Genomic DNA, 17,955 nt, shown 5'->3' on the forward strand with positions numbered 1-17,955 from the left:
AGCGGGGCTGACACATTCTGGCTCCAATCCCCGTGGGAGGCGGCTGGTTATAAACAAGCACCAACCAGGAGTCCATGTTCTCCTGGAAAGGGCAAAACTAAAACACAACCAGTTCTAAACGTCCTGAAAGACTGAGACTTTTCGGCCAGAGAAATGAGATGTAAACTGGCTCGTTAACAGCAGTATGGACTCCCCCCCCCGCCCCAAAACCACAGGCCTGAAGCAAGACAACCTAGGAGTGACGGCCCCCCTCCCCGACCCCACAGAGCATCATATCCATCCTCCACGGAAAGGAGCCAGGGAGCTGAAGGAACGGCAGACCCAGGCCTGGGCATCCTGTACATGCAGAAAGCTGAAGGGGTCCCTGCAAGACTCAGGGCGGGGGGCCTGTCAAACGGCAGGTCGCCTGGAAGGGACTGTACCTGGAAATGACACTCGTCAGGGGACAGAGGACCTATCACAGGACCCTTGTCAAAGTGATAAGATACGTTTGTTTAAATGCTACCAGGCAGGCAGGTGCGGGACTCGTGGGAGAACAGGACTCAGCTGGGTTTGAGCAGGAGACAAGTCTGAACCCAAGACAGAGGGAAGCCCTGTGTCCAAGGCCCTGAAGGGCGAGCTGACCCGCCCCTGAGCACAGGGGAAGCCGGGGGACAGGAAGCACCCCAAGTGGATCAAGGAGGGAGCAGGTTCCGAGCCCACGTGAGCGCGTGGGAGCAAGAGTGGGTGTGGCGCTTGAAAGCTGAGTCTGGGAAGTCGACACAGGGACACAGGGAGGAGCCACAAGGAGGGGCCAGCAACTAAAATTAGTGCCCGGTCCTCCCAGCGTCCGGATGACTCAGATCTGTTTTGGGAAACTGAAAAGCCAGGGAGGCGTGTTTCCAAAGGCAGGAAACCACCGCGGCTGCTGGGGCTCTTCTGACAAACAAAACAAGCAGCGAGCAGGTCACGTTGCACCGGGAACAAGAAGACCGCGGCCACGCACCTCACGGCTGGCCTCCGCGCTCCCACAACGCACTGTCTCGTGGACGGGCTCCGGTCTGCATCTCGGCCACAGCAGCTGTTAATCCCGGCACTTACTATCACACCAGGCACCTGAAGTGCATTAATTCTCCAGTACAGAATATGAATCACCTGGGAAGTCCGTTAGACCACAGGCTGGGGGCCCCCACCCTTCTCCGGTGCTTCTGAATTAGTCACTTTGGCTGGTGGTCAAGGTCCAGAATGTTGTTATGTTCAAAGCTCCTGGGACCTCCAGCTGGCACTTGGGATGCAGGACACTGGAAAGAGCATCACTGTTAAACGCACAGGAAGCTGAGGTGACAGGGCCCCGGGCAGCCAGAAACCCTTCCTCAGGGGCAGCGGCCCCCCAGGGCGCGTGAGACAGCCCCAGCTAGATGCCAGCTGCTAAGGGCAGGTGTGGGAAGCCAGTGTAAGCCCTTTGAAACCACACACACACACCGGGCTTGGCTAGCCCTCCTGGAGGGCCGGCAGCGTGTGCTGGCCGCAAAGCCCGGGGACCGGGAGACCCCCTGCTGCTGCCGGGTGAGGCCGGGAGAAACACAAGACCTGCCGCCTCCCAGTGCGAGGAAGAGAGGCCACGGGGGCGGGACACACAGGTAAAGGCCATGCAGCTGGGGACCAGGGCAAAGGGCACACACCTGTACACCTTGGGGAGGGGAGGGCACCACCCCAGGCCCCACCCAGCGGAGAGCCCGTGTTGCTGCATCAATACGTGCAAACCCACCTGCACGAGACCCACCAGAGACACAGGTACGAGGAGGGCAGAGCCGCTAAAAGAGCGCCAGCCCTGAGACCCAGCATCGGCCGGGACAGTGCAGGGCGCCCGTCCCACGGATGAAAGCTATCCAACCACAGACCCAAGAAACTCAGAGCCTCCGAGAACACCTGGCAGGCTAAATGCCTCCAAAGCGGCGGTGACATATGCTGTGAGGTGTGGGCAAGCCTCCTGGTCCGGGGGGCTCCTGTGGACTGTCGTCCCAGCCTGCCGCTGCCTCTGCAGGGCGGGGGGAGCCTCACTCCAGCAAAGCACCCTTCCCGCTCCTGCGGCCCAGGGCCCGTCCAGAACCTGCTGGGGCAGGGCAGGCAGATGGAGGATGGGGGGCAGGGGAGAGCTAGCGGCCTCAGCAGAGAAACCAGAGCGAGGGCGGAACATGCCTGGTAGACACCGCCTGGCCCCGCTCACCTGCAGGCCCGCACAGGCTTCAGGAGACACCAGCACAGGCTGCTTTTGTTTTCAAACAAAGCCCCTCCTCTGCCTGAGGCACCTCTACGGCAAACAGGATTCAATCTCTTCTCACAATCGCTGTAAAAGGAGGATGTTACTTTCTCCTGCAGATGCAGGGATGGAGCCATGGGTCACTCGTCAGTCACTCGTAGGCACGTCCCCTGCTGGCGGGAGCGCCCGTCAGAACAAACACACTCACAGTGAGCCTCACGCATCTCCCAGACACGCTCCGGAACAGACTTCCCGGTCTCACTCTCGTCCAACCAGCACCGCTGGGACGCGTCTGAAGAAGACCTGAGGGTTCTCGAACACCCAGAAGAGTGGGTGCCAGAGATTCCACCTCGTGTCAAGTTAACGGGAGTAAGCGGCTACCCGTTCCACGCACACGCCCAAGGGCAGACACCGGCCTGTTCTGGCTCTTACCAGAGCCTTTGTCCAAGCTCCTGTGCTCAACAAGCCTTGACCTCTGGTGTCAGGACCCCACCAGAAGGCTAAACCCACCTGGAGGAAAACATCTCATTTCCTAAAAACCCGAGGACTTGTACACGCCAGGCACCACATCAAGTGTTTCCATCCACTGACATGTATTTACCCTTCACATTTCATGCTGTGAGGCGGGTGTTACTGTCACACACGCGTGTACACACACACTCAGGCAGGTGTTACTGTCACACACACACACACACTCTCAGGCGTTACTGTCACACACACACACACGGCAGGTGTTACTGTCTCTCACACACACACACACACACGCACCCGTTACAGACGGCAAAATGGAGGCCCAGGGAAATTAAGTACGTTGTTCAAAGCTCAAAGTAGGAGGAGAAAGAACCAGGAGTGGAAGGCCAGGCTGCATGACACCCGAGCCTCATTTAACTGTGCACATTATCCAAACTGATCTAAACAAATCAACAGAAAAATGTGTCAAGGATTCACAGGGGTCTCTGAACGTGACGTGTCTAAATCATCTGGATTAAAAAAACACAACAAAACCCCAAGTCTCCCTCGCCGCACTTCTCACCGGGGCGGGAAGAGTTACTGGCAGCCAGCGGTGAACGTTGTTCTCATATTTTCCAGCTGAAAGTAACTGGAAAAACTCCTTCTGTCTGAAGCATGTATTTGGTGACTCGATTCCCCATATAAGGAAGTGAGTGGCCCTGAACCTCTGAGCCTCATCCTTCTTTTCTGAGCATTGAAACTGTGCTTGAGGCTGACGTGACGGGGCTATTTTTAAAGTAACTACACCCAGAAAACCCACTAAGGAAGAGTATTACAAAGTTTTGAGAAAGATTTAAAGATTTGGATTCTGAACATAAATAAAAAGAACCTTTGTTAAATTGTTAAAAGTTCACAGATTAAAATACTCAGCAATTTGTTAAAGATTAGCCTTTTATAATCACTAACGCTTAAATATAGTGGCTTTTAGAATCTTCGGAATCTCTTCATTTCCCAAAATGTCAGTCTAGCCCACAGGTGCCTTAAGAGCTTTTGAATTCCCCCTAATCTGGGGGAACATGTCCCAAGACCCCCGCTGGACGCCTGTATATTCTGTATACAGTGTGTTTCTTCCATTATATAAATGAACACCTATGATAAAGCTTAATTCACATCCCAGGCCCAGGAAGAGATGAACGACAACCGTTAATATAAACCAGGACCATCACAAACGAAAGCGAGAGGACCCGGGACACAGCGTAAGGCGGCCGATCTCATCGCGAGACGGCGCCTCTGACCAGCGGGCGGCGCGGAGACCTGGGCGAGAAGTGGCGCCCGTCTGGGACCGCACAGGATGGCACCTCGCCACTCAGAATGGCCCGCAGTTCAACCTACGGCTTGCTTATGTCTGAATTTTCCATTCAATGTTTTCGGACTGCAGTTGGTTGACTACTGGTAACTAAAACCGCGAAAGCAAAACCATGGGTAAGGGGGGCCTATTGTCATTAAAATATTCAAAATAAGCCCGTGTTTAAGCAACAGAAGGCAAAGGAGGATATTAATGTCAACGAGGACAGACCGTGAGGATACGGATTCTTCGGGTGTTCTCACACGGAAGGAGTAGTTTGGCCTGGATAAACCCAACAATAACTTGTAGCAAGTTATTTGCATCAAACTGTACAACACGGATTCCCATCTTAGACTACGCATGACGCTAACCCTGCAGAAAGGGCTCCTTGAAGGTAACAAAACAGCGTTTTGTGACGAGTTAGCCGAGACCCAGATGGAGTCACCCTCAGCCACACACAGAACAGCGCAGAGGAAGACGCTGAGCTTTCTACGAGGGAACAAGGCGGCACTCCGTGGCCCAGGGCTCTGTGGGCGCCACGGCCGTGAGGAGGGGGCCCGGCTACTCTGCCCGGGGCAGGGGACGTGGGTGAAGACAGCGCGTGGAGAAGGACAAGACGAGGGAGGGGGCGGGGGGGCTGCCACTACCCTGCATTACAGCTCCTCCCTGGCAGGGGGGCTGGCAGGGGGGCTCCTGGGGCGGCGGCAGGAAATGAGGCTGGGGCCAGAGACCTGTCTCGACCACAGTGACTCTGCAGGTGAGAGACCCCCCTGCCCGTGAGTCCCGTGCGCCTTGGGAAGGTACCCTGGCGGTGAGCGAGGGCCCCCGGGGACACAGCCGGGCAGGACACCTGTCAGGGGCTGCAGGAGCCAAAGTCAGGGGAGCCTCAACAGGAAAGATCCCATTGTCTTGTTTCTGTGGCTGATGGTAAGGACTGGCCTCTTATAACATAAAGAAGGAGTTACACACACATTTCACCATGTAAAGTGACAGCATTAAAGTTTGTCAGGATGGAGAATCTTCACGACTTTTAAGAGCTTAGTGTACCGACTGCAGGCCACGCACACACCACGGCAGGCAGCCAAGCGTAGGGCAGAGGGGAGGCCGGGTGAGGCCGGCAGCCGGCCCGGCATGGCCGGGCTGGTGCAGGCTCCCAGCCCGACTGGCCTGTGACGTGGACAGAGGAGACTCTCTTCCTGGTCAGTAAAAGGAAACCGTGTTGGTGTGTCACTAGGGTAGGAGGATTCAGTGAGCAAATATCTGTAAATCACACCCGGTGACAGGGGCTGAATGTTCATTACAAACCAACACTGAAAGAAAAGTCTCTGTTTCCAAATTTTCTGTAACAAACACATTATTTCTATAATCAGGACAAGTCCCCCCGTCTATTGAGAGGCGAGCCCACCGTTAGGGCCTGGAGAGCGATGGGCATGCAGGACCCAGTGTCCGTGCTAAGGAGAGGACCGTTTCTTCACGTCCCGTGTCCTTCGACACGTTAGCATGCGTGTCAGCGCGCAGGAGGGTGGGGACAAAAGGAGCGTCAACTCACAGGCTTCCTGAGGAAGAAGATGGACAAGGCTCCCACTAACGGCATGTCCCCGATCAGCGGCTCCAGGATCACCCGCATCGTACCGTGAATCTGCGTGCAAACGCAAAGCAGGGCATGTAGCAGCGTGTGGGCCACGCCCGCTGCCAGCGCAGGAAGGGGGCGCCTGATCGTCCGCGCGACGCCTCAGGAGGAGCCCACAGAGAAACGTGACCGCAGAGAAGTTCTCGGTGAATAAAAGCTGCACCGTCTTCTTGCTGAACAGAGCCCAGAGAGCTTTACAAGACCACGGAACGTGAAAAGGCCTTACCTGTATACTCTGCACACCAGCTCTACAGAAATAGCGCTTGATCTCCAGGTCAATCTCACAGTTTCCTACGAAACTAGCAAAGAAAAGTTGCGTTACATTCTCTTCATCGCCACAGACCTGCAAGGCACATAATCTGGATAAAATACTAAGTACTGAAGCAGCCGGCACCAGGCTGCAGGCCCGGCTGTCACGTGTGGCCCAAGCCAGTTTCACGCTGGGGCTGCAGGCGTCACCGCTCCCGCCGGATCCGCCAGACCCGAGGCCGGCCGCAGATGGGGGTCCTGTGACAAACGTCACTTCCCAAAGGGAAGCAGTGTCATGATGGAACACAGTTTTCATTTGTTTTATAAACAGCCATGTTTGCTGAAAACAGTGGAGTCTAGATTACATTTCTCCACAAGTAAAAGCGGAGGCCGTGCTCCAGGTCCTGAGAAAACCAGCGGCCCCGACACCACGGCTGGAGCCGTGCCTGTGTGAGGCTCCAACTTGCTCACCAACCAAGTCATTTAATCATCAGCGTGAAATGTCAGCCACCTCTGGGTGGCACCGGTGTGACCTGATCACGCCCTCAACTCCAGACGCAGAGCATGTGCTGCTGCTGAGAACGTCTGCGGAAAGTTCAAGGAACGCTGGGCAGGGTGTCTGAGCTCACGGGCAACTAGTAACAGAAGGCCTCTAGGATGAAACCCTTCCACTGCTTTCTGTCCCGCTGTGACACCCAAAACTTGCTCCCTGAGCATGACCGTCGATCTCGTGGGCAAAGTCACCGAGAAGCTGTTACAAAGCCCTGTTGAAACTCTCCTCTTCGTCACCCTGAGACTTGGCCATTTTATTTCTGAGTATCTCTCACTCATTCCTTCCCCATCACTACTGCCAATAATCTAGTGAGGGTCGTTGTCTGGGACACACACAAAACAGGAGGCAGGTGTTTTTGAACCTAAGTTTCCGAGCAGCGTAATTTGCATGTGTTGTTATGGTTCCTAAAACCATGCAAGTCAGACTGCGGCTTCAAAAAGGCATCCAGGAGCCGACTCGCTCAAACGCGCGTCTCGCGCGGGTGTGACATCCTGCCTGGGTGCCGGTGAGGAGAGCACACGTCGCGGGGTGGACAGCGCTCCCCGAGCAGAGCCGCGCTGAAGACACAGCGGGGAGTCCCCTCTGACCCCCCGGACCACAACAGTGTTCACAGAAGAGCCAGTGTTTTAACCAACACAGACTTTCCCACATTCGATCGTTACATTCTATGCCCTGTTCTAAAATAAAGGTAATGAGCACCAACTCTGTACACATTACTAATACACTTTAGAAACTCAAAGATGATGTTATAAAGCAAAATGACCCTCAGTAAAGGATCAGAAAAAGCAACAAAATTGTGCATCCATCAGCCAACACAGCTCAGCGGTCGCCCCGCGCACAATGGTGTTGCTGGGCTTCACGTGGACGCCAGGAGCCAGGAGCACGTTCACGAAGGAACCCAAGCCCTTGTGACGCCCGCTGGGGCGTCTGGCAGAACCTCAACTCGCTTTTTTCCCCATCAGGTTTGATTGTGAAAAAATACACATGACACAGAATGTACCCCCTCAACCACTCGTCAGCGCGCAGCTCACTCACGAAGCCCATCCCACTGCTGCGCAGCTGCCCGCCCGGCCTCTCCGGACGCTCCATCCCGCAAACCCATAACCGCCCCCCCGCACACGCCTGCCGGCCCTCGGCACCTGCCGCCTCCTGTGTCTTGCTGGTAGCTGGCGTCGGCATGGGCGTGAGGCGGCTTCCGCTCCAGTCCTGACTGCACCTTCCCGATTACTCGTAAGGTCGAGCATCTTCCCCCGGCCTGCTGGCCATCTGTGCGTCAGTCACCCTCAGGGGAGGGTCCATTCAAGCCCTTGGACGCATCTGACTCAGGCTGTTTGCTCTGTGGGCAGTTGGAGGGTTTGCTCCACACTCGGGAAACCAGTCCCTGACCGATGCTCCCGCATGGAGGGCCCTGGCTCTCCTGGCTGCTGCTCGCAGTGACACTTAACAGCATCAGGACATGGGCCGTCCCCCCGCTTGTCTTTAGTCTCCCACCGCGAGGTGCTGCATTTTCCATGAAGCAAGTCCTTCACCTCCTTGGTTAAGTGGGTTCCTACTAAGCATTTTATTCTTTCTGATTCCACCATAGAAGAAATTGTTTCCTTCATTTTTCTTTGGGACTGTTCATTGCTAGTGTACAGACTGTTTTGTGTGTGTTGATTTTGTGTCCTGCTTCTTTGCTGAAATCGTTTATTAATTTGATGATTTTTTTGTGGCATCTTTATAGAGTTTTCTACATAGAAGATCGTATCACCCGTCAAGAGAGATAACTCAACTTCTTCCTTTCAAGCTCGATGCCTTTTATTTCTTTCTCTTCTTACCTAAGTGCCTTCCGGTGCTGAGCTGCATCGCAGAGAGTGAGCACCCTGACCTTGACCCTGACCCTGGAGAAGCTTTTGGTCCCCCACCATGGAAGGGGTCAAAGTTTGCTGCCTCTCACATATGCCTGAAGTGGTCCCTCCTTTCCCAGAGAGTGGCATCCCGTTACCGTGAACAGTGCCGGGCGCCGTCACAGGCTTCCCTGCACCCACGGTGACGATCACAGGCTTCCCTCCCCTCACACCATGAATGGGGTGCACCCCACTGATGGTTTCATGCATCCCGGGCATGGGCCCCACTTGGTCATGGTGTGTGACCCTTTCACTACGTCGCCGAATTTGGTTTGCTTGTGTTATATTAAGGAGTTTGGCTTCAACGATGGTGAGGAACACGCTCTGTCGTCTTCCTCTAGCACCTGTCATTCCTTTTCCTTAACAGGTTCTACGAAGGGCAACCATCTGGGCTGTTGGGAACCCAGAAAGTAAACACATTTGAGTCTTCATCAAGAATTGAATCAAATGCCCCCCAGCGCCCGGTAAGAACGGTGCCACACGGGCAGGGCCACGTGACAGCACACGTCCGTGAGCACGACACACACCAGACACAGATGAAGACTTACCTCACCTGAAGGTCCAGGATAATTTGCCTTTTGTCCACATTTTCCGTGTACACCTTGACGCCATTGATCCTGAGGGGCTGGAAAAGAAGCGCTTATTTAAAACATGGGGATGTACCAGCAGCGACAGAACCGCCCAACCTCGCCGCGTGGCCAGAGCGGAAGGGAACGCGCCGCGCCGTCAGCGACGGGAACTGCGCCCCTGCCCCACAAGGAGCCGGCGGGCTGCTGTCTGTCGTCAAGTGGCGAGCGTGTGACCTCTGCTCTCCTAAGCAGGCGGGCCACCGTGGAACCGAGGACGCCAGGCAGGCGGCCGCTGCGGACACACCGCCCCGTCCCTGCCAGCGTCCTCTCCCTGTCCTGACTGCACTGCGTGACACTTAACTACCTTTCTTTTTCATGTCTTGTAGTTTTCCATTTCTTAATATTTTCACAAAAATGGGGCTGTGGAATGAATCAAAATCACCAGCTGGAGGTATAATCTCAACCCCTGACACACGGTGTAGGGTCTGAATCAAATGACTCTGTAGAAAGAGGAGGCAGGCCATAATCAATGCTACGTTTTAAGGGCCCAGTTATACTATCATTTCAGTCTTTCCCTTCATCCCCGAGGCCCCTGCTCCTCTGAGGCGCCTTCGGGCACCACTGCTGACGTGGGGGGGTGCCCTCCCCTCAGCGCGCCCTGGGACTGAACTCTGGTCCTCCCTGAGAGCCCACGGTCCCGACACCCTAGGTTCCTGGGCCTTTCCCTGATGACAGCAGCTCAGACACGTGCAGGCGGACGGGTCACAGGGAACAGTGGCCGCACTGGGTGGACAAGTGGAAGTGCGCGCAGGACCCAGAGCCTGCGGTTTAGATGTTTCCCTGGGACAGTGCGTCCTTCCTCCACTGTGACCACAGAGCAGACGCAGCCCCGATGACTGAGCATCAGCGCCCAAAGGCCCCGAGGGACTGAGCTCGGACGTCTGGGGCAGACAGCGCCCAGTTCACAGCTCTGCCTGCCCTTCTCCTCCGCTGTCATCACACGGCCGAGTCCAGCTCACGTGTAAGATGCCAGCGCAGCGATAACGCCGCCTCTCCTTGACCGACCAGCCCACTCTTCACCCCCCACTGCGCCCAGGGGTGCCCTCACTCCAGGAAAGCAGGCGCCGCAGCACGAACAGCCTCCTTCCTGGAGCACAGCCGGCCGGGCTCAGAACTCTCAATCTGCACATAAAGCCGCGGCCTGCAGCCAAGGTTGGCTTTGGCTGAGAATGGCTTTTACATGTTGAAAGGGCTGTAGAGGAGGGGGCACTGGAGAAGAATGTGCCTCAAAGACTTTATGTGCAAGTCAAAACTGAAATGCTCAGTGCGCTGACCCCCGCTTCCTGTCCACGCAGCGTTCTGACGTGCACCAGCCTGTCGCCAGCATCGCGGGTCAGGTCAGTGGGGAAGGCGAGTGTCCCAGGTCCCCGTGCAGGCGCCTGTGCGCACCAACAGCGACGCTCACAGCCGGGCGAGGACTCGGAGGCCTCAGCACAGCCCGGCAGCGCGCGTGGCCCGGAGGACCCCAGGTGAGGTGGGCCTCCTCTGCACAGAGAAAATAGCCTCTGATGGGGGCAGGCGACCTGGGGTGTGGATGGGAACGAGTCCGGGGGGCTGGTCAGACACCTGCCACGTTCATTAAACCCCCGGCGGGCGAAGCAAAGCCACCTGCTGGCTGAAAGTCTGGGAACTGTGTGGCGGGCATCCTTACCTGCGCTACTGAACTCTGCGTGTTGATTAGGTTCCAGGAAACGATGTTACCTTAGAGCTAAAATAACGTTAAATGGCAGTTACACCTCAATAAAAAGGTGACCTTACTCTGCTGCTAATCACTGTAAACAAGGACTTAAAAACAAAAAGAGGGAAATCTGCCACAATTAACCAACTCAGATGCAGTGCAGAGTCCCACAGGGAGTACAGCCACGTGTGAGCAGACCACCTTCGCACACACACACACACACACACACACACACACACAGACAGGCCTCAGAGATCCTGCAGGCTCAGCTCAGACCTCCGTGATGGGACTGTCGCAGCGAAGTGAACCCCACGGAATTCGGGGTATCTCCGTGCGTGAGAAAGTTCTGTCTACACCATGTTATAGTCCAATAAGTGTGCGACAGCATATACCTAAAACAACCACGTACATGTGTTCACTGAAAAATGCTCTTTTGCTTAAGAACTTGCTGGCCGCCACCTGCGCCTGTGAGGAGACGGTGCCACCAACCCTCAGCGCCCAAAGCGCAGGCCACCTGCGAAGGGCCGCACCGCGAGGTGGCCTGTCACTCGCAGGATTCCTGTAACCACGGACCTGCCCCTCCTTCACCAGCAGGACTGCGGTGACACCTGCGCAGCCTCGCTTGTTCTTTCCAACAACTTGAGGGTGACCTCTTGGGCCTGCTGCCATATACTGAACGTTCAGTGGGAGTTCACATACAGAACAGCCTGCTGAAAACTGTACCACGGTCATTCTGACAGGCGCTGAGGGGTAGAGAGACACCCCAATGACCCTGAACTGGGGAACAGAGGAGGGCAGGCGAGGGCCCCGCCGCACAGGCGAGGGCGCCCACGAGGGGCAGCACGCGGAGAAGCCGCACGAGCCCCGCCAGGCCTTCCAGAGAGCAGTGCTCTAGAAAATCGCCCGGAGCACTCACACACGCGTGGGCGCCTCCGGAGACACTGACCTGCTGACCCATGTCCACTCGGGTGAAGCTGAAGGTGCTAAGGTGAGTGTTTGCTCCCCGCACAGCTGGCTCTATGGTTTCTCGAAACAACTTCTCTATAAATTGGCAAATAAACGGCCACATGTGCTTTACAGTCTGGAAAGGAGAAAGAACTCACGTAAAACAAAACGCGATAACACAGTGTCCTTAATTAAGTCATGATGAAAAATTATACCCCGATAGTTTACCCGAATTTTTAAAAATTAAAGGCAAAGCTTTTTGTTAAGCAAAAATCAACATGGTTTTAAGTTTTAAAGTGTATTGCAACAATAAACTACTGATTAACCAATATGTTGCAGGAATTAGTTATTCTGGTTAAGTATTCTATTTAACCATATCAGCACATTTAATGATTGCTAAAAAAAACCCCAGAAAAGCCTATGGTTTCAACTCATTGCTAAAAGCCTTCTAGAACTCTATAGATCTTAATAAACATTAATGAGTTTTCTTTCACGATGGACTCACTTCCAAGGCTGTAAGGAAATCTCTGTGCACATTAGTTTGTACTCCACCGCTCTAAGGACATAGAAAGTACAGAGATAACAGAGGTCTAATTCAAAGCAGACTGATCTAAAACTAGACCCTTAAAAAAAATTAGATAATTATCTATTTCTAGGATTCCTGGGAGTTATTTCCCTCTTCATAATAATGTTTCCAAAATTTGTCCCCTGATTAGTATGAACTAGATCCAAGCAGTAGACAGAAGGTCAAAGGCACAACTATGAACATTTCACTAATTTTCTCGTATCCATGACCATTTGCCCTGTTCAGCGAAGAAGAGTCATGTATGGCTGGCGGCTGAGCTCTCCGGGAGCAGCAGCCGAGTCCAAGCAAGTCCACAGCGTCACCGTCCCAGCTCCCAAATACGGGAGGGTGGCCGCCCACCCCTCTTCCCACCGGCCCCGGGAGTTCCGCAGTCTGTTCTCTTACCTTATTTAGCCATTCTGCTCTTTCTGTGTCTGGAAAGTGAACCTAAGAGGAAAACACACACACGTGACTGACGAGCCCTGTCACGTAGGCCACGGGTGTTCTCACCGCAGGCGGCTGTTCAGGGAACGTTATTTACTCCCTGAGCTTGGAAACGGCCGCTGAGGGGGAACCGAACTGTGTGGCACTCGGCTTTCCCTTCTCAGAACGCTCTGAAGCAGAAAAGCCCACGCCAACCAACGCCCCGGGCCCTGCGCCGCACGCCTGCCGTCCAGGGGAACGTGCGCTGCATCTGGAACGTCCTCACACGCATTCCCCGTGGGTCCCTCTCTAAAGGGCCGCCTTTCCGTCACATGTCCCAGAGCCCCCGACACAGAGCCGTCCTCTCCGGCCCAGCGCAGCCACAGCCGCGCTTCCGTCTCCCAGCAGGAGCCGTGCGGGGGTCCTCCAGGAACCCCACCTGTACGCCAGAGAGGGTGAGTGCTTGCCGAGGCAGAAAGCAAGCCATTCAGAAGCGAGGTGCACAGGTGCTCTCTTTGCCGTTAGAGCGTAACCCTTCACGCAGGGGCTGAGCTGCCGGGGGGAGTGCGCTCCTCTGGGAAACCTCCCTCCCCTCGGCAAAGGGCGGACAGCCGCACCCACGTGGGTCGGGAAAGCACGTTTCTACCCACTTCAACTCGAAGGGAGGCTCCGAGGCTGGGGTCTTGCCTGGGGGTCCACATGCAGAAACTGTGTGCATGCAAACCAGCGGGGAGACCAAATTGCTTCATTTTCAACCACATGATCATGGCAACAGGTGGTCAACAAGGCCGAGCTCTCGTCAAAGCCTTTCACGGAGAAGCTGGAGACGAGGCGGGGCAGACGCTGAAGACCTGGTCCTCCCGTGGCCAAGGTGCGGATAACAAATCTCCCTGAACCAAGTTTCTGGGAGGCTAGCGCGTACAAGAAGTCATCAAACCCAGCGCTGCTTGTCTGAAGTAACACCCGTAACGACCACTCACTGAGCATGCCCGGCCCGAATGTGAAGGTTCTGGGCTCAACTACACCCATAATTGTCTGAGTTAATTCACACAGCAGCCTACAAACAGGAACTAGTAATGCCCCAGACTTGCAGGACACCTGAGTGACAGCATGAGGACAGAAGCCCAGACTCGCTGGCCCGTGCCTGTGGCCACTCCTGCAGAGGGACAGGCGTGGGCTGTGCAGGCAGACCGTCCTCAGACCCCTCCGAGTCCCGGCAAGGCGCGGGGCAGTCGCAGCGTGGGGCTGGAAACCCACACGGCGCGCCCTGAACTGCACGATCGGTAGAAAACTGTGCCCAGCAGTGGTGTGTGTGTCTGGGCCCCAGAGGGCAGACACAGCCGAGTCCTGACACAGCCAATCGAGTCCAGCAAACAGGACAGCAATTCCCACGGACGCACAGTTCTCAGACCCAGCACTTCACCCACGACGGAAAAGAGAAGGATTCAAGGCTGGTTTTTACTCACGCGCCTTCCCATGAGGGGGCCAGGACAATGAAGCAGAGATGGCGAAATTCCACACGCATCCACCCGGCGACCCCATTTCTAAGACACTATCCTAAAAACAGACGCAAAACTATGAAATGACACGTGTGCAGCGCCACTTGGAACCGCCAAGACCAGACGCAGCCACACAGCCACCAACAGTGGCCGGCGGCACAGACCCACGGTGATGGGCTACACAGCCGTAAGGGACAAGGACGACAGCCGTGACGCTGAGTTCCAGAATTACTGGGCCAAGGCCACGGCATAATTTCCAGGGTCTATTTTAAAGGGAAAATACAAATGGAGAAAACTATGCAGAATTGGTTACCCTTCATCTCAGAAGACGGGAGGCAGTGTGTGTGTGTGTAATACATGCTTGAAAAAAAATTTTTTTAATTAACAAAATCTTTAAAAACTGTTTTCCTTGGGGCGTGGAACCCAGTCGCCCTCCCCCGGCACGGCCGCGCGTTGGCAGAGCGCTGTCTGTCAGGGCCCCGCACGCCTGCCCTCTCACACACTCATGGCCCTGACCACATGAGTGGGCTCCTGCGACGGACGCCAGAGCTCAGCTGGATCAAAGGCGTCTCCCGAGGACCACATCCCCGAGCCAGGGCCAGGCCCTCACCTCCAAGTCCAGGTCCCCCTCTGAGCACCGCGTGGCTGCTTCACGGGTCCCTTCCCACGTCCCCAGCATCAGAGAATTCCCATCCGCACAGGACAAGCGACTTAACTCACCAACGCAACCGCTAAGCATCAGTCCCTGTATTTTCCAGTCAGTACACAGCACCAAATTCACATCTGCAAACACCATCAAGTGAACTTCTTTTTCCTATTAAATTCTTCATAAATTGCAAGAAACTACTGTTTGTGAAGATAAGACACTGCCAGATTTTCTGATCAACAAAAATGTATTATTAGAGGCCATATATTATTAAAAATACAGTATACATGTATGTAAACATATTTTTATGTGATTTGCTTATAAATGCAGAAGAAAGTTTGTTAAGAAGATATATCAAACTGCTGTAACAAGGAGGGGACGAGGCGTTGACATTTTCCTAATTCTGCGTCTGAATTTCTTTATGAAGCGTGAACTACTTCTCTGGTTACTATGGCAATAAGAACTTTTTAACACGGTACTATCTTTACACAATAAACAACTCTAAAATTATATGAAGATAGGATTTTCATGGATTAACTACATTTTAATCGTGTTGGAGAGGATGGCACTAGAAACAAGATTCTTACGACTTCAGGGATCTGCCCCAAGTCTGACCGGAAAGAAGTTTTCTGATACATCAACTTTTAAAGGCGAAGTATAGCTGTGTTGACTGAAGACGATAAAAGGACCCCACCCGCCTCCCCCGACACGGTGGATCTCTCTGCCCACGGACTATTTCTCAAGCGAGGCCTGCCACGCGCTAGCCCACCCTACCACACTCACCCACCCCATCCCGTTGTCCTGAAAGCCAGAGTGGGGCCACAAGACCATTTCTCTCTTGCAAAACACACCCCAGCGCCATGACTCACCGCGGAATTTCACCTCGGGGGACAATAAAGCTTCCCTCGGGCACCAGGGCAGGAGCGTGGGTGCACTGGGGTGAATTCACCGCTGCGCCAGGCGCCACTCGCCGCTGCTCCTCCATCTATCACACGTGTGTGGATTGTTCTTTCTGAGCAGCAGGCTGGAGAGTACTTTTCGAGCAGTTACGTGGGTCTGGCTCCGTGCCCAGAGCTAGGGACGCGACACAGACGGGACGAGCTCCTGTCCGTGGGCAGCTCGGGGCTGGTGGCCGGCAGTGGACTGGCCTGGAGAGCAGTGGGCGCAGGGGAGGGCCTGGCGCTGCCTGGGAAGGGTCCCTGAGACACTCACAGAGGACGCAGTAGGTGAGACGGGTGTGAGAGAAGGAGCTGGGGTTTGCCGTGCACAGAAAAGGGACTATCCTATGCAAAAACAATGGTGGGGGCAGTGTCCTCCGGCCGCAGCAGGTGCTGGGAGGGCCGGTAAGAGCTAAAGCCGGAGGTGAGGTCCGGGGCAGCCTGAACCGCTGTCTGTGCCGCACGCAGGAGTGTGACTTTATGCCGCAGGCCATGGACCCCCACCGGGGCTCTCAGGAAAGGAAAGACGCGGGGTCAGTAGTGGAGGGACTACTTCCCAGGACCCCCAGCCTATTCTGGAACCCCCAGACAAAGGCGGGCCGAGAAACCACCGGCACAAACAAGGTTCCAGTACCAGGGAACTGGCTCACGCTGTTAAATTTGTGCAGAAGATGAGCTTTGAAGGTCAAGCCGTCTCCTGGGAGCAGGATTGTAACAGAACCCTGGGCTGCTCTGATTTAAACAGAACCCACGGGCTGTTTAGTCAGGGGCCCGACTGCCCGCCGCCAGAATTATAACTCTCAATACCTGAGTTTGGTGAAAAGAAAAAGAATTGTTTATTTGCACATAGTCCTGCCTCCCCCTCCCAGACCTGGCCAGTCTTAGGAAAGTTAGAGACACCGTTTCCCTACTTCCCAGGCACAGTTCAGCTTTACCAGCAGCTGCCAATCACTCAGTTCCGATTGGGGAGGTCCCTTCTGTGCTGTGGTGCCCTCCAGCTCTCAATGCAGGACCACCTGGATTCTCAGCCTCCTTCCTGCAAACCGCACGGATCTCCTCTCCTTCTCAAAGCAGCCTGGCGAGAGCCTCTTCTTAAAGCCGCCTGGAGACCCCTTCTCCAAGCCAGATGGAGGGAGCCCACAAGAGCCAGAGAGTGAGGGCGTGAGGGCCAGAGAGAGCCTGAGAGAGAGAGCCTCCTAGAGCCAGAGCCAGCCCAAAATGTCCACAGCTGCTCCTCTCTCCCTCCCTCCCTGCCTCCTCTCTCCCCGCGTCCTCTCATGCAGTGGGTGTTGCAAACAGTCCTGACCATTCACAGAACCCAACGTAGGCTCTGTCTGCTTCTTCCCTACCAGCCCACAGTCCAAGATCCCTCCCATCTTCCTGAGTCTTAGAAGTAAAGCGGATCTTTGCAACAATGTTTCCAGCCACTAGCCCCAGGCCTGCAAGGGCATCCTGAAAGCTGCTTCCTGCTCCCTATCTCCCAGCGGCAGACTCTGGGGTTTGTTTTGGGACTCCCCTGTTTCTCTAACAGGATGACAAGGCATTCAATAGCCCTGAGGTTTTCAATTTTTATAAGTGAGTGGAGCAAAACTGAAGAAAGCAAATCTGCTACCAACTGAAAATCTGCTAAACTGAAAATCTGCTTCTCACTAATGCATATTCATAAACATTTGCTTATGTTCCACAAAACAGAATTTAAAGTAGCAAAAACATCACAGAGGAAGACTGAGAAAATAGAAAACATGTTTTTAAACGATATAGGAATGCGTGAACACAGATCATTTCCTTTCAAATCTTAATCTTTCAACTAAAAAAGGAGAATAAGAAATCCCACTACATCTCCTTTACACCAATTATAAAACAAGTTTTCACATGTATTATATTGTCTCCACAAACTAGAAATAACCATTGTTTAATTGCTCAAGTTTTGATCACATTTAAGAGTTGACACTACCCAAGGAATCCCTTTTTAACCTTATCTTTAAAAAGAACAAAGGCATATCTGGGATTCTAGTATGCTGACATTACCCAAGTTGTTTTGTTTAGGAAAAAAGTAAACTAAATATACAAAGACAGAACATTAACTGCAGGCCAGGAACTGGACAAACCACATCTTGTTTCACCCTCACAAGCAGCCTTGGAACAAGAGCGGCTCCATCTAACGGAAAAGGAGACAGATTTGTTCAAAGTCTCAGGAAAATAAGTGGACGAGATCCTGCGGCTCACAAGTCCTCCCTTGCTGAAGTATAAAGGAGCTAAAAATGTCTAAATCACATTTCC

General features: G+C 54.2%; 1 protein-coding gene across 2 annotated transcripts in view; it reads right to left on the bottom strand.

The window, feature by feature from the left end:
• The window catches only part of ESYT2 (extended synaptotagmin 2), a 53,716-nt gene that overhangs the window by 26,793 nt on the left and 8,968 nt on the right, over nucleotides 1-17,955 (bottom strand). For both annotated transcript variants that reach the window (XM_090287745.1, XM_090287744.1), the window contains exons 2-6: nucleotides 12,575-12,616; nucleotides 11,606-11,740; nucleotides 8,901-8,977; nucleotides 5,891-5,963; nucleotides 5,584-5,673 (exon numbers count right to left, since the gene is read on the bottom strand). In XM_090287745.1, coding sequence (XP_090143871.1) covers nucleotides 5,584-5,673; nucleotides 5,891-5,963; nucleotides 8,901-8,977; nucleotides 11,606-11,740; nucleotides 12,575-12,616 — 417 coding nt within the window. The remainder of the gene's footprint in view (nucleotides 1-5,583; nucleotides 5,674-5,890; nucleotides 5,964-8,900; nucleotides 8,978-11,605; nucleotides 11,741-12,574; nucleotides 12,617-17,955) is intronic.

Source organism: Furipterus horrens, unplaced genomic scaffold, assembly GCF_987537825.1.
Source record: "Furipterus horrens unplaced genomic scaffold, mFurHor1.1.pri manual_scaffold_9, whole genome shotgun sequence".
Taxonomy (NCBI): domain Eukaryota; kingdom Metazoa; phylum Chordata; class Mammalia; order Chiroptera; family Furipteridae; genus Furipterus; species Furipterus horrens.